This window comes from Sphaerodactylus townsendi, linkage group LG06 (genome assembly GCF_021028975.2).
Source record: "Sphaerodactylus townsendi isolate TG3544 linkage group LG06, MPM_Stown_v2.3, whole genome shotgun sequence".
Taxonomy (NCBI): domain Eukaryota; kingdom Metazoa; phylum Chordata; class Lepidosauria; order Squamata; family Sphaerodactylidae; genus Sphaerodactylus; species Sphaerodactylus townsendi.
In genome coordinates, this window is record NC_059430.1 from 114,485,368 (window position 1) to 114,499,968 (window position 14,601).

Below are 14,601 nucleotides of genomic sequence, written 5' to 3' on the forward strand. Positions count from 1 at the left end.
AACCCGTAAGGTGGGTAATGCCTTTGAACCTTCAGGCACCTCCGGCATTCTCACCCAGGGTGGTGGGTGCAATCACAAAATGGCCACCGTGGGAAGCCAAGAATAGACAGAGGAAGTCCAAGTCCAGAGGAAGCACAGGACTAGCGAAATAATTGTTGAACATACATATATAGGGAAAGAGTAGTGACAGGGTAAAACAAATATAGGGAAAGAGTAGTAACAGAGGGTAAAACAAATGGGGACAGCTTGCGCCAGAAAATTATTTTAATCTGCCTAACTAGAGATCTTCACTGGTCAGAAGCCATGCTGGGCAGGAGACCCACCTGACTACAACCCCTTCTAACAACACTTGGTAGGTGCCAAGTTGGAGACCTCTGCCGTAAAGCATCCAGCTTGCATGTAGGGAGAAGTACAACCTTTCCCGTTCATCCTGAGCTGTTTCTGGAGTGAACTTTTGGAATGGAGGGAGACAACACTTTTTAATATATAGAAAATAGATTTTATTTTCCAGTTCACAGGACACTTCTCATTACATAGAACATGATGCTCAAAGCGTCTTCAGCCATTAATGCCCTCCTGTCAAAACTGCAAGACAGCTGGTGCCAGTTCTGCCTGAAACCGGATGTGTGAGGGACCCTGAGGGAGAACTAGCATTTCTGGTAGACACCAGCGCATTCTTGGATCTCTGTGGCAGCCGCTGCTCGTTCCTTGGCGGGATGGGGGGCAGGAGTGAGTTATTATTCAGGCTTTAATGAAAACAAACCAAGTTGGACTGCTGCATGTTATAGGAAAATGCACCACAGTGGGACCAGTTCACACTTGAATGCTGCACAGAGAAACTAATGGGAAAGAAATGAAAACAAGCAAACATAACCACAAAAAAGTTTCCAAATTCTTTATGAAGACCCGAAAGAAATGCAGCCAGTGAGTTGAGTAACATCGGAACCAGGACAGTTTTTATTAACATGGACAGGTAACTTTCATCTGAGGAAAATCAGGGGTAAGGAGGAGACGCTGTATAAATACTGGTAAATGAGGCAAAAACAACCTTCAAGCACAGTCAAAAAAGTTTGCTGCAGCACAGACAGCTTCTGAAAGGTTCTCTCAAGTCAAACAGGGAATGCCTGCTGCTTGCCCTGGCCATGTGGCACCTCGGCCCACTATGTCAACTGAAGGGTGAAATAAGTATCTTGGAAGGTCAAGGGTTGAATGCAATTTTATGCAGCTGTTGACGCTTTTAGAAGTCTGGGTGGAAGGTTAAGGCACAGAGTCGATCCCACAGCCCATACCACTCATGAATCTCAGGAGCGCCCAGTCAAGCTAGAAACCCTGCATTCACAGAATAGAAAAATGCACAAAAGGAGGGGAATTACAGAACCAAGTCTCGTCATATAATAGAAGCTTTCTTTGCTGGGGGGTGGGGGTGCACTTTCATTCCATTCAGGACCTGCTGTATTGCCTTCGAACCAACTTTGAAGAGCTGCCTAAAATATATGAAAGCAAGGCAATCTTGTGGTAAGAAAACAGAGAAACCTCTTCCGAGATTCACACATCCCAACCCAGAATTGATCCTCTCTTGTTATGCTTGGGTAGATCCACCCATCCTCCAAGGAACTTCCTCCAATTTAAATGGCTCTTCCTCTGATTGGAAGAGCCATTTAAGATTGAAGAAAGCCTCAAACTTTGCTCAGAGGAGTGGTAAGGTGGGGGAGTGGTGTCCACCCCGCTATGATCCAGAAAGAAAAGCAAAAAAAGAATCACCACAGTGTCTGCCTGATCAGAAACAGCAAAGTTTATTCCCCAAAGCAAAGGAGTTCTCGATAGGACTCCTTGCCACATCTGCTTTATGGCTTAAGAGTTTGCGGAGTGGGGGCCATCAGAAGGAAGCCACCAAGCATGCAAAGGAATCAGCATTAGGGCATCTTTCTCAGGGGCTGAATTTATCTGGCATGGTGGCTTGACATGAACGATGACTCCATAGTTGGAATCTTGCCTAGGCAAGGAAACAAGATAGTTGCATAAGGGAAAAGTGGGTACTTTCCTGTCTGGATTCCTGTACCTCAGCCACCATGGCAAAAAAGAAAAGAAAAAATGGGGCTTTCCTTCTGCTCTATGCATACAGCGTGGGTGATGAAGAGAGGGATGAATTCAAGATATCCAAAACACAGTTATGTACCAGCCATTTCCTCTTCCGCTGCTTAGGAAATTCCCATCAGTCACATTCTGTCCCATAACAGCACTCTGAGACGGTGTTCACTGGAGAAAGATGCTCAGAAAGATCTGGATGTGTCCTCACGGCCGTCCCATCGTGGCGTCGATCGTGAAAGGAACCAGTCATCCTGTTAGCTGTCCCCGGCAGACTACCCCTCCCCACTCATCTCCCACCTCGCCCCCCAGAAAAAAGAAGTCGCCGTGTGACTTTTTGGTGAACTTCTACAGACTACTGTTTTGGAGCTTCTGCAAGAAGGGGAAGTTTTTTCCCCCTATACAAAAATAGACATCTATTCAACTTCCTTTTTGTTTCGGAAAAGCTAGAGAGGAGCCGAGAGGTGACAAAAGTTACTCTACAAAAGTTTTCTTTTCTTTTATCATAATACCACAAAAAGGCTGCACAGTGAATCAGGTCTTTGCCGCCGGAGGCTCCCCGCCCAGGATGCTCTGCTCAGTCCCAGAAATTCCCTTCACCCAAAGCAGAGGACGATTAAAGCTCCAGAAACTATGCGCCAAGGTGTCGGCGGCGGCTTGCCAGGTGGAACTCCTGCCCCACTGCTGGCAGCTGTCGTGGGGAAAGCGACAGGGTGGTGCCTCCTACTGTACACTTCCGCTATCTAGATTTCTTCTCGATGGGAAAAAAAGCGTCAGTCCCCTGGCAGGCTCTCGGTAAGGCTATTCAGGGAGCTGCAGGCCGGATTTGCCATTGCTCAGCTCCTCACAGAAAGTCCAGTTCGAGGGCCTGGTGAAGGGATACCAGGTCGGCGTGGTTCGTGATCCTCCAGAAGGGCATATTGTGCTGTAAAAACAGAAACGGGGGGGTTAAACAGAACACAAGTTGGGGTGTTGGTGTGGTTTCTGGGCTGTATGGCTGAGTTCTAGCAGCATTTTCTCCTGACGTTTCAGAGGATCTTCCTCTGAAGATGCCAGCCACAGACGCAGGCGAAACGTCAGAAGAAAATGCTACTAGAACACGGCCACACAGCCTGGAAACCCCACAACATTCCGGTGATTCCGGCCGTGAAAGCCTTCGATAATACATAGAACATGAGCTGCTTCGCACTGGCCGAGCGTGGCAAGGCTCAAGGTCTCTGCTCTGCAGCCGTAGCCTCAGTGCAAGGAGATGAGCCAAGAAGCTGTGGGAGAGAGGTTACTGGGCCGCCACTTGATGAATGACACCTCAGCTGGCTAAGCAGGCAAGCTTTCATTCATTCACTGAATTGGCAAACATTTTCATAGGTGACTCACGATGGTGACTCTGAAGGGGGGAAAGGCGTTCTTTGCCTGCCTCTGCAAGACCAGGCTCCCATCTCTGAAGAGGCGCTCACTGCTCTGCGTGAGAAAGAGGAGTGCCTCCTCTAGAAGGCACCAGGGATTTGTAAGCGAATTGAAGGGAAGGTGGCATGGTACCGTCCGGTCCTTTGTGCTTGGACAGGAGACCACCAAGGAAGGTTCTGCAGAGGAAAGCAGTGGCAAACCACCTCTGCTTCTCACTTGCCTTGAAAGCCCCTTGCAGGGTTCACCGTAAGTTGGTTACAACTTGATGGCACTTATGTACGTATGTGTATTAAAGAATCAGCATTTTGAAAAACTGCTTCTAGATTAAAAGCGCTTTTTAAAAATATCAAACAGAATTCTAACTTGCAAATGCAATTAATGAAACCAGCGCTTGCCAATCTTACTGAGAGCTACTTCAGGGTAATGAAAAATATCTCCCTGGCATGTTAAAAAGTCTTGTCCTGTTCTATAAACTAGGAAAAACTCCAGAAATGAAGCTGTCATCTAAGCAGCCCACAAAGAACATATCCTGTGAATAAAAGCTTTAAGCATAAAAGCCAAGAGAAGGTCTTTTCACAACCTTTACTTCGATCTTCCCAGTGATATACATAAGCTACTTAGTAGCTTGGGAGCTACCTGTTGGAGACTTCTGGGCTAAACACTGCCACCCATAACTGCCAGCTATGTTTCTGTTCTCAGATATGGGCACCTGACTGATGCAGACGCTGACTAAATGCTAGGCTTCCTGTAGAATGCCAGCTGGGAGGGATCAACCATCAGAAGGGATCAACCATCAGAAGTTCTCCATTTAAAAGAGACAGACAAGGCCATCCTAAGCAGAGTCACACCCTTCTAAGCCCACTGATCTCAACAGGCTTAGAAGGGAGCAACTCTGCTTAGGATGGGTCTGTTTGGGGGCCTACCCCATGGTGAGAAATTAAATATGCACCAAAAGAACCCAAACAGAAACCCACCAAGAATGATTGATTGCTTGGCTGTCTCAGGCAGGTGCCAGCACCTGGCAGGAGCCTGCAGGACAAGAGGCCAGCAGGAACAGCAAGAGGAGCAAAGCACTGGGGTGTATTGAGAAGCTATGGCTCAGTGGTCGAACACTCCCTTTGCAGACAGAAAGCCCCTGGTTCAACTCCTGGCATCTCCAGTTCAGGGATCACAGTCAACATGTGCCCTTTTGCCCTGTTGAGTCCCTGCTGAGCCACAGTCCACAACACTGACCAATGTTCTCAGGCAGTTTCCTTAGGTTCAAATTTCTCAAGAAGGGGGCAGCAAGGAAAGATCCAGCCCACTGTTACCTGCTTGGCTGCCATCTCTTCATCACGCCCGTCCCCGATCACCACATACGTCACCTTCTTGCCAAATCGGGACACGATCCTTTCGAAACAGCTCTCTTTACCTGCCAGAAGACAACCCGCACTCCTTTGGTGATGCTGTCTATGGAATGTCACAAATACCAACACAGGGCCTAACCTCAGCAGCAGGATTCTGATCTAAATACATACCAGCTTCCAAGATTACCCTAAGTATATCACTTGAATGCACTGGAAATTATGTTTTGGAATTGTAAGGGTTAAAAACAATAGTTAACTGGGTCTTCAAACCATCTATATATCTTGCTGTCTCCATCCCATCTGATGTTCTAAAATCTTCCCTTGATCCCTCTCTCTACACCAGGCCACACTGCATTCTCTGTTACCACACAGGCTAGAAGCCCCCAAGACACAAAGGAACTTTACCTATTTTTGTTGCGCTATAAATATTTTCAATCGGAAACACTTCGCCTAACCCATACAGCAGGACCTTGGCCAGAGCTGGTACTAGCTGGGTGGTGGTGATCAGAACATTCACACAGTTCTTCCTAGAAGGGAACAGGGGATAATAAGGCAAACAAAAGGACATCCAAGATGCCACACAGTTAAACTGAAACATTTGGATATTCATACCCCATTTCTCTCCCCAAAGAGGGTCTCACAAGACCTGACAGCATAGTTTTTACCTCCTACGTTTTATCATCCCAACAGACCTGTGAGGTAGGCAAGGCTGAGCATGCACGACTGACCCAAGGTTACCCAGTGAATCTCCATTTCTGCTCATGTCTGATGAAGGGAGCTTTTTTAAAAAAATTGTATAGTATAGTTATATAACAGATACATGCTATGCTTTTAATCAGACTATACATTTTCCCCCTTTTCTCCCTCCCTCCCCCCCATCCCTTCTTCTTTTTCTTTTTGTTCAAGCAAGCAGCAGAAAGTTCATTCTTGGTATCCTTTGTTCCCATTTTTCTTCGTTAAATCCGGCTTCTCTCACCCATGTCTCAAAAATTAACCAAATCTTCATAATGTCTCTTAGTTTTTCTTGCCATCACATCTTTTTTGACATCATCTCAAAAATTTCTAACTGTATTTGTTCCCAAACATATTCCAACCATTTTGAGATTGCCCATTTCTTCTTCTCTTTCCATCCCAATGCAATCACCATGTGTGCGGCTCTAATCATAATTTTATAATGAAGGGAGCCCTGATTCCCAAGAGCTTATCCCCAGAAGCTCTTGCTGGTCTCTAAAATGCTATTGGGCTTGAGTCTGACTGTTCTATTGCAGACCAACCGTGCTACCCTGTGAACCTAGTTAAGAGTATCTGTAATCAACAAACCAGCTTCAGGTCCAGGCTTGATTTGTATGAACTAATCAATTAACCACGGTTCATTTAATTGAACCATGGTTTCACTCAAGATCAGAATAAAGCCACAGAAAGAGCGAACTTAGTTTGACCTTCCATTCCAGTCTACCAAAGCTGGGGATATCAGTTCCAAAACTTGGCCTACAGACACCAGCAGTGCTAGGGTGCAACACAGAACAGCAAACATCAGTAGCATCTTTGACACAGATTAATATGGGAAATTGTTTCTTTTAAGTAGCTGAGTACCCATATAAAGTTTAGGCACAGCAGAAGTTCAAGGAAAATACATACACACATATATAGCCTTTATTGGCATATACATTAATCATGAAGTTACAGCACAAAATACACTACGACAACCAACCAAATAAACTTATTTAAAGTCATCAATTATCTCAGCTAAACAATCTGCAAATGACTCAGAATAATCTGCATCTGAATTGTCCAGGAGAAATTTTAATTTCTGTTCACTGGCGCACAGGTGTCAAACTCGTGGCCCTCCAGATATTATGGACTACAGCTCCCATCATTCCCTGCCAGCATGATGCTGGCAGGGAATGGCGGGAACTGTAGTCCATAACATCTGGAGGGCCGCGAGTTTGACACCTGTGGGCTAGGCCATCACATTGCTCGAGGAGTTGTGCCCAATATTTTTCCCTTAGGTGCTCCTTTTTTGAGCAGTGGAACAATGTATGTACGAACGTTTCTACTTGCCCGGTATTACAAGGACAGAATCTTTCAGATTTGAGAACTCTTCGATATCTGCCAACTAATAAGGCAGAGGGGACTTGCCACGGTAAGGGCACAAGGAAAACACAGTGCTGTACACAGAATCACAGAGTTGGAAGGGGCCGTACAGGCCATCTAATCCAGCCCCCTGGACTAGATCCAGACAGGTTCAGCTACAGCATCCCAGACCAGTGTTTGTCCAGCTGAGAAGGAGCTCACCTCTTCCTTAGGCAGCTGATTCCACTGCTGCACAACTCTCAGTGTTAAAAAGGGTTTTCCTCATGGCCAATCAGAATCTCTCTCCCCATAACGAATTATTGCAAGCCCCACCCTCTGGGGCTAACAGGACCCCGCCCTCCTTTAAGTGACACCCTTTCAAATACTTAAAAAGAACAATCATGTTCCCCCTTCAATCTCCTCTTCTCCAGACTAAACATTCCCCAAACCCTCAACCATTCCCCAGCATAAGGTGTGGTCTTCAAATCCCTGGTCATCCTCTGTACTTGCTCCTCTGTACCACATCTCAGCACAGGACTCCCTGGAAGCACTCCATGACCTCAGCCCCAGTGGATGGAATAAGCCAGGCCATACTCCCGTTCACACTGTAAGAGGCCCATGCAGTGGGCGCTCGTTGCCATACCTGGACTGAATGAGAAGCAGGGACTTCAGAGCTGTTCCCAGCCATGAGTCTGTTAACACTTCTATGTCTTCCCGTAATCTCTGCAATGATTCCTTCTTCTCGGGGCTGAGGAGAGCTATTAAAATGCAGACAGACAGACAAGGACATTTGAAACAACAAACTTTATGTCATCCTGTTTGGAGTGCTGACAGAATGTTAAATGAAGTTGCTGTTTTAATTTCTGCTTATGCACATGACTGCTAACTGCAGCACTTCTGCAGTGTCTGCTAGACCCAGGCCATTCACAGGGCCTTACTGTTTCCAGTTTCTTAAACTTATTATTGAAAAACAGATATCCTGTCTTTCTCATTGATCTACCTGAATTAATAGATCATCAGAACAAACCTAGAACAGCAGATTTGTAAAACAGCGACACAAAATGTATAAACGTCAAATGGTTAAAACACAGCAGAGTGCCAGTGCTGCATAAAATCAAATAAGATAATAAAACAAATACGATAATAACAATATACAATACATTTGAAATTTGCTATTGTGGGTTTTCCGGGCTGTATGGCTGTGGTCTGGTACTTTTTCCTCCGAATGTTTCGCCCCCATCTATAGCTGGCATCTAGATGCCAGACATAGATATGGATGAACATGAGGAGCAAAACTACCAGACTGACCAGACTGTGGCCACACGGCCCAGAAAACCCTCAACAGCCCATTGATTCTGGCTGTAAAAGCCTTTGACAGTACATTTTAAACAACAGAATAATAGATAAGAGAATGATCATAATCTTGAAAGAACTACACTCAAATATAACTACCAGAATAAATTGGAAATAAGAACTTGTTAACAGACAAGAAGTTAAATGGTTGCCCATTGGCTCCATTTCTGTTCAGCTTCTATATCAACAACTGTGTATCAGGCCTAAAATCTACAGAACTTTTTCCTCCATCGCTCGAAGGGAGAAAGATCCCCCTCCTACTTTACACTTTTAAAAAGCGGGGAATGTCATTATAATAACATAGGCCACTTGGATAACCTCGCTCCCTTTTTGACAACTGGTCTTTCAGCTCGGTTAAATGCAGACTCTGTTTGTGCAGTGTTTAACCAGGGCACTTGGATGCTAGACAAGACTTTCAAGCCAGAGAGCCCCGTGGACAGTAAGAGGACAGAAGGTTGGACTAAAATCGGGGAGACCTGCAGTGCGATCCTAAACAGAGATACACCTTTCTAAGCACACTGACCTCCATGGGCTTAAAAGGGTATAACTGTACCTGGGATGGCACTACTGGGTTCCAAATCCATGAAGACTGCTGGGTGAGTTTGGGCCAGTCATTCTCTGCCTAGCCTACCTCACAGAATTGTGGTGAGGATAACACAAGGGAGGGAAGGTCACTGCCCTCCAATCCTTTGAAAACGGGTACACGGTTTAAAAAAAATGAATGGAGCAATTTCCACTTTCCTTTTGCATGAGCTCTGCTGCCCTGAGCAACAGCAGTTTTACTAATGTCAGAAGAGTTGCCACAAAGGAAGGAAAGGATTCCCACAGCCTTCCACTCACTGCCTCAGCCTAATGCTGGGACATGCATGTGGCTTGCACTCACCTCCCACGTTGTTTTTGTATTTGTCATAGACCTCGCGCACTTTCCGGTAGCGGAAAGCCAACTTCCTCATCCAATCCACTCCACCCTGGACACCCACTGAGCCATGGTTGCCGTTGCTTCCTGAGCCGCTGAAGCCGTCCGTGGCAAAATTATAGTTACTGAGACAAAACACACACACACACACGTGTTGAGTTACAAAAAGAGAGGCTTGAGGTACCTTATGGTGCACAAGCATGTGCAGAATGGAGCTCTTCCTCAGTTTCTGCTTATAGTGATACATGCTGAAGTTTTTAAAAATGCTAAATCTACAAAAATCAGCATCAATAGTGCTAATAAAATCCATTCAACTACACCAAACAAGGTTTCTTCTTGATTACATAGTCCTCCTTTTCCCCCCCCTTGTATTGTTACAAGGGAAGATTATATACTTCCTATGTATATAATCATAACCAACAGTCCAATCCAAATACTACACCAAATTCGATACTTTTAAAAAACGGTTTCTGATTATAGCTCCTGCATGAATGAATGACATCCACCTTGGAACTCATGCTCCAAAACAACAGGGTGAGGCCATTCCTATAGCGCAGGCCTTCCTATAAATGTTCACAAAAGGGCATGCCTTCATATAAACGTACACTGCAGGCACGCAACTCCCTTCTCTTACTTACCAAGGACTATAGAACATAAAGGTACTGAATGGAACTGAACAGAGAGGAACCAAAACTCTGAGAAATCCAGCAATAGTTTCATTTCTCCCAGAGCATGAAACATCTCTGTGACTCACAAGAAGGGCCCAGGCAATTGGGGAATCGACCAATTGCTCATTGGTCAGCTTTGGACCTTGCTGCTGACATACTACCCCTTTCAAAAAGAGAAAACTTCCAAGTTAGAATATTCACAGTCATATGAGCAGCACATACGTTTGTAAGTTTGGAGCAGGGATGGAAGCCCTGGTGCAGTTGTTAAAAGCAGGTGGATTCTAATCTGGAGAACCGGGTTTGATTCCCCACTCCTCCACCTGAGTGGCAGAGGCTTATCTGGTGAACCAGATGTGTTTCCGCACTCCTACATTCCTGCTGGGTGATCCTGGGCTAGTCACAATTCTTCGGAACTCTCTCAGCCCCACCTACCTCACAAGGTGTCTGTTGTAGAGAGAGGAAGGGAAAGGAGATTGTAAGCCACCTTGAGTCTCCTTACAGGAGAGAAAGGTGGGGTATAAATCCAAACTCCTCTTCTTCTGAAATACGTTGATTCAATTATATACACATAGCACATAGGACAGAATGAAGCACACAAAATCAAAATATATCACTGGCTGTTCTGGGTTTTCTGGGCTGTGTGGTCGTTTTTGCTCCTAAGATTTCGCTCCATTTATGGCTGTGACATCCCTCTGAAGATGCCAGCCATAGATGCATAGCATAGAAATGTTAGGAACAAAAACTACCACACCAGAGCCACACAGCCTGGCAAACCCACAACAGCCAGTTGATTCTAGCTGTGAAAGCCTTCAATAAAATAGATCACCTTAAATCTTGCCCATTGTCATCGGATGCAACATCTTCCACGTGGACTTGGTCGCATTCCTGCAAGAGAGCACACAAAGTGGATCTTATAAGTGAATCTATTTTCCAGGTGTTGGAAGGCACAGGCAGCCTGAAAACAAGGACATCACACACCACACCACAGAGATCAGCTGCTTTGGTTTTAGTGTATACTGATTTCCTGTAGCTTCTGTTTTGCTCTTCAAAGACAATGAATACCAGTATCGTGGCCATCATCCATTGCAATGGTTTAAGGTTAGAATACAGAAGGCAATACGTACCTCCAAGTCGTTAAAAAACAAGTGTGTATCAGCCACTTCAAAAATCATTTCCTCCATAGTCAAACCAGAACCAATCACTAGAGTTGGATCCTAGAACAGAGAACAAAGCAGTTGTTTTGTGCTTTTAAACTTTCAAATTAAGTAGTTGATGTTTCTAACATAAAAGGACAGGCTCTTTAAGAACCTGGGAGCTATTCTATATCAGAGGGACAAAACCAAGGAATACTCTGTTGTCTGTCTGTGTTATGCAAGATTTTCCACTCCCCTTACACAGAAAATGCTGTGCTTGAAATTTCTATTTGACAAGGGTGTGATTAGATGGCTAGCAAATCCCCTACAGCATGCACATACTTACAGACATGAATGTATAAATGGTTTATTATAATCACAGACCAACACAAAAATACATAATGTCTATCACAATAGTTAGGCAATATGCACTAACACTCTCAGAAAGAAAACACAATAAGCATAAAGTTTCCCCTGAAAAAAATAGGCATAAAGTTTCCCCTGATATCTCGATGCAAGATATGCTATAAGAGGTTTCAACAGAAACAGCTAGGGAACACTGCCACAAAAACAAACAATTCTCCCCTTACCTTCCCATATTTCTGGGCATATGATCCAGTAAGAAGCGAATGAAATATTATGATGGTTTCATCCAAGTCCCATAGGAACACTCTCTGAGGAAGGGATCACAAAGGGAGGTTAACAGTCTTGGAATTTGGCAATTGCAAAACATTTTCCTGTTTCAACAACAGGGTCTAAGACATCTTTCAGAAGAGCTTCAAATGTGGGGGTTCGCGCGTGTGTATTTTCTTTGGGCGTGACAACACTCAAAATGAGAGGGTGTTGAGATTTTGGCCTAACAAGCCACCATGCTCTGGCCACGCAGCTTCTTCAAGAGTAGAAAGAAACAGAGAGGTGTGCCACATTGGGCCCCTGTGACTGGCAGACAGTATGAAGCTTCTAGATTGACTAGGTCTAGCACAGGGGACTGCAACCTGTGCTAGACCTAGCCAATCTAGAAGTTTCATACTGTCTGCCAGTCACATCTGGCAGATGTCTATGGACTACAATTCCCATCAGCCCTGCCACTTGGCCATGCTGGCAGGGGCTGATGGGAACTGTAGTCCATGAACATCTGGAGAGCCACAGGTTGCAGACTCCTGGTCTAGCATAATTACCATGTCTGGCTTTCCATCTTTGCAGAATCAATAGATTTTTTCCCCTTGGAGGTCTCTCTCATCTCTACAGAGGACTTTCAAGTCCTTTGAATCCCTCAATTTTTGGCTTACACAGTTCTACCCCCCACCCCGACCCACTCTCTATCCAATCATTTAAGCATCTCATCCTCTACATGAAAGGGAAAGAGATCACAAATCATGGCAGTTTTATATGCAGAGAAAGAATGTAGGAAAAAAGGCTGGACACCAACTTCCAGTTCGTTGTCCTGTGGCGAAGAAGAGTCTGCTTTCCTCTTGCCTCTGTTTTTCCCCGTTACATTTTTCCTAGACTGCTCGTCCAGATCTTTACTAGCGGTTGCTCTTAGCAATGAGGGACTCGTTGATGGATCTCCTAGGAGGGAAAACAAGACATAAGTCGCCTCATAAGAGATTGTTTTTTAAAGTAAGGAAGGAGACATGCATTAGACAAGCAATCCACCCTCACTAACAATGCAGTTATTTTTAAAGCCAAAAGAGTTCACAACGATGAAGGGTGATATCCTCAGCATTCCTTTCCAGGGGGCAAAAACGATCCCCATTCCTCCCCACAATCCACACGTGCCAGAAATTCTACATAAGCAAGGAATAACACACAGGAACACTGGGAAAACCAGTTCTTTCCCCACTGCCATCATTACCGGAGGAATGTCTCTGCGCCGTCTGCGTAGGCACCATGGCGTTGTTTTTCTCAGAAGGATACGTGGTCGTTGCTAAGGTGGAACTCTCCGTGCTGCTGTCTGCTGGTGCTATCACTCCAAAGCTAGAACTCGAGAAATATGGCTGGTATTGACTTTGGCCGAGAATGGTATATGTAGGATAATCCTGTCAAAAGGAAGAGGCAAAGAAGACAAGGAACAAAAATAAATCCACAGCGCCCCAAAACAATTGTGGACTCTGGATGATGTATGGCAATTCAGCATCTACCACAGACTGGGCAACCCTACAGCAATTGTCTCAGCTTTACGTCAAAATGGATCAGTGCTTGTAAGCGAGCCCTGGTTTCTAAGCTTCCCAAATATCAGCTTCCCAAATGCATCCGGCAATGATACATTTTCTGCGTTTTTCAGAAATAAAGATTTTTTTTTGTAAAAATCATAGAGATTTTTCTCGAATTCTTGTTTTTTAAATGCTATCCCTGGTACCTACCATGCTATGTAAGAATGAACAAGGGCCAGATGTAATACTCTACCATCTGCCATTACGAAGGGACAGTATTTATCTATCCCTCTCCAGGACTGGGTTTGTCCACATCAGGGGTAGGGAACCTTTAACACTCAAAGAGCCATTTGGACCCATTTTTCACGGGAAAAGAAAACACTTGGAGCCGCAAATAATTTTTAACATTTAAAATAAAGATAACCCTATACATTTTGGGGTTTTTTAACCTTTTACTCCACTCATTCTGAGAAGCACATGGATGCGCCCGCCCTGCTGCCTGCAGGGCGGGCAAGGATGAAGCTGGCGGCTCGGCCTCGCCGGCCGCCAGGAAAGCGCCCACCCCGCTCCAACGGGGCGGGCGAGAGGGGAAGCCCACGGCGCGGCCCAGCCGACCACGGGCAGTTGGTGCAGCCGCCCTGCTGCCTGCAGGGCAGGCAAGGATGGGTCCGGCAGCTCGTGGAGCCACAGTGCAAGGGCAGAAGAGCCGCATGCGGCTCTCGAGCCGCAGGTTCCCTACCCCTGGTCCACATTGTAAGAATCAAGTGGAGACTCTTGCCCATATTATACTTGACTGTCCAAGATACGTGGCTATCAGAAATTTATCTCGTCTGGTCTTAGAGAAAACTGTAAGTGACTCAGACAGTTCTGCCTTGGGGCTTTTGCTAAATAACTCAGACATTGTGCTCTTGGAAAAAAATAGCAAAGTTTCTCTTCCAAGTGGTAGAACTCTGTAAGTAACGTCTAATGTTAGATACAGTTCTTCTGTCTTTGTCTCGATTATATTTTCACTCTGTGCATCGCAAATTTCTTTTGGTAATGTATCAGATTTTATTTTATATGCCTAATAAAGGTTGTTGCTGCTGTTGTTGTTGCTGTAAGAATGTATGGTTTCCAGCAGGTTTATTTCTAAAGGACAATGTACCTGTTGGGAGATGCTGGCTACCGCAGATGATGAAATGTTGACAGCTGCTGAGGAGGTGGAAACTGAGTTGGCGTTGGTACTTGAAGCTGTGGAACAGAAAATCAAAAGGATTACCAGGCATCAACACAATTCAGGAAAAGTGCCTGAAGATACGGACCTACCAGCATTCTTGGCTCCAAAAGTGTTTTCCTTCATCAAAAGAGAAAAACTGCCTATGAGACTAGCAGAATCTAGCCAGTTCTATTGCCCACACTACCAGTGCCGGATCTACATTATTATTTGTTGGGGGAAAGGGGGCAAAAGAACAAAATGAAACCCCCTGTACA

The 14,601-nt window shown here is 45.1% G+C and overlaps 1 protein-coding gene across 3 annotated transcripts in view; it reads right to left on the minus strand.

Moving 5' to 3' along the window:
• Window positions 1-476: 476 nt before the first annotated feature.
• Window positions 477-14,601, minus strand: part of EYA3 (EYA transcriptional coactivator and phosphatase 3) — a 66,905-nt gene continuing 52,780 nt past the window's right edge. For all 3 annotated transcript variants that reach the window (XM_048500278.1, XM_048500275.1, XM_048500276.1), the window contains 11 exons: window positions 14,276-14,361; window positions 12,834-13,017; window positions 12,408-12,547; window positions 11,569-11,652; window positions 10,970-11,059; window positions 10,672-10,730; window positions 9,145-9,302; window positions 7,552-7,666; window positions 5,241-5,362; window positions 4,800-4,900; window positions 477-3,010 (listed from right to left, as the gene is read on the minus strand). In XM_048500278.1, coding sequence (XP_048356235.1) covers window positions 2,930-3,010; window positions 4,800-4,900; window positions 5,241-5,362; window positions 7,552-7,666; window positions 9,145-9,302; window positions 10,672-10,730; window positions 10,970-11,059; window positions 11,569-11,652; window positions 12,408-12,547; window positions 12,834-13,017; window positions 14,276-14,361 — 1,220 coding nt within the window. In that variant the 3' untranslated portion in view covers window positions 477-2,929. The remainder of the gene's footprint in view (window positions 3,011-4,799; window positions 4,901-5,240; window positions 5,363-7,551; window positions 7,667-9,144; window positions 9,303-10,671; window positions 10,731-10,969; window positions 11,060-11,568; window positions 11,653-12,407; window positions 12,548-12,833; window positions 13,018-14,275; window positions 14,362-14,601) is intronic.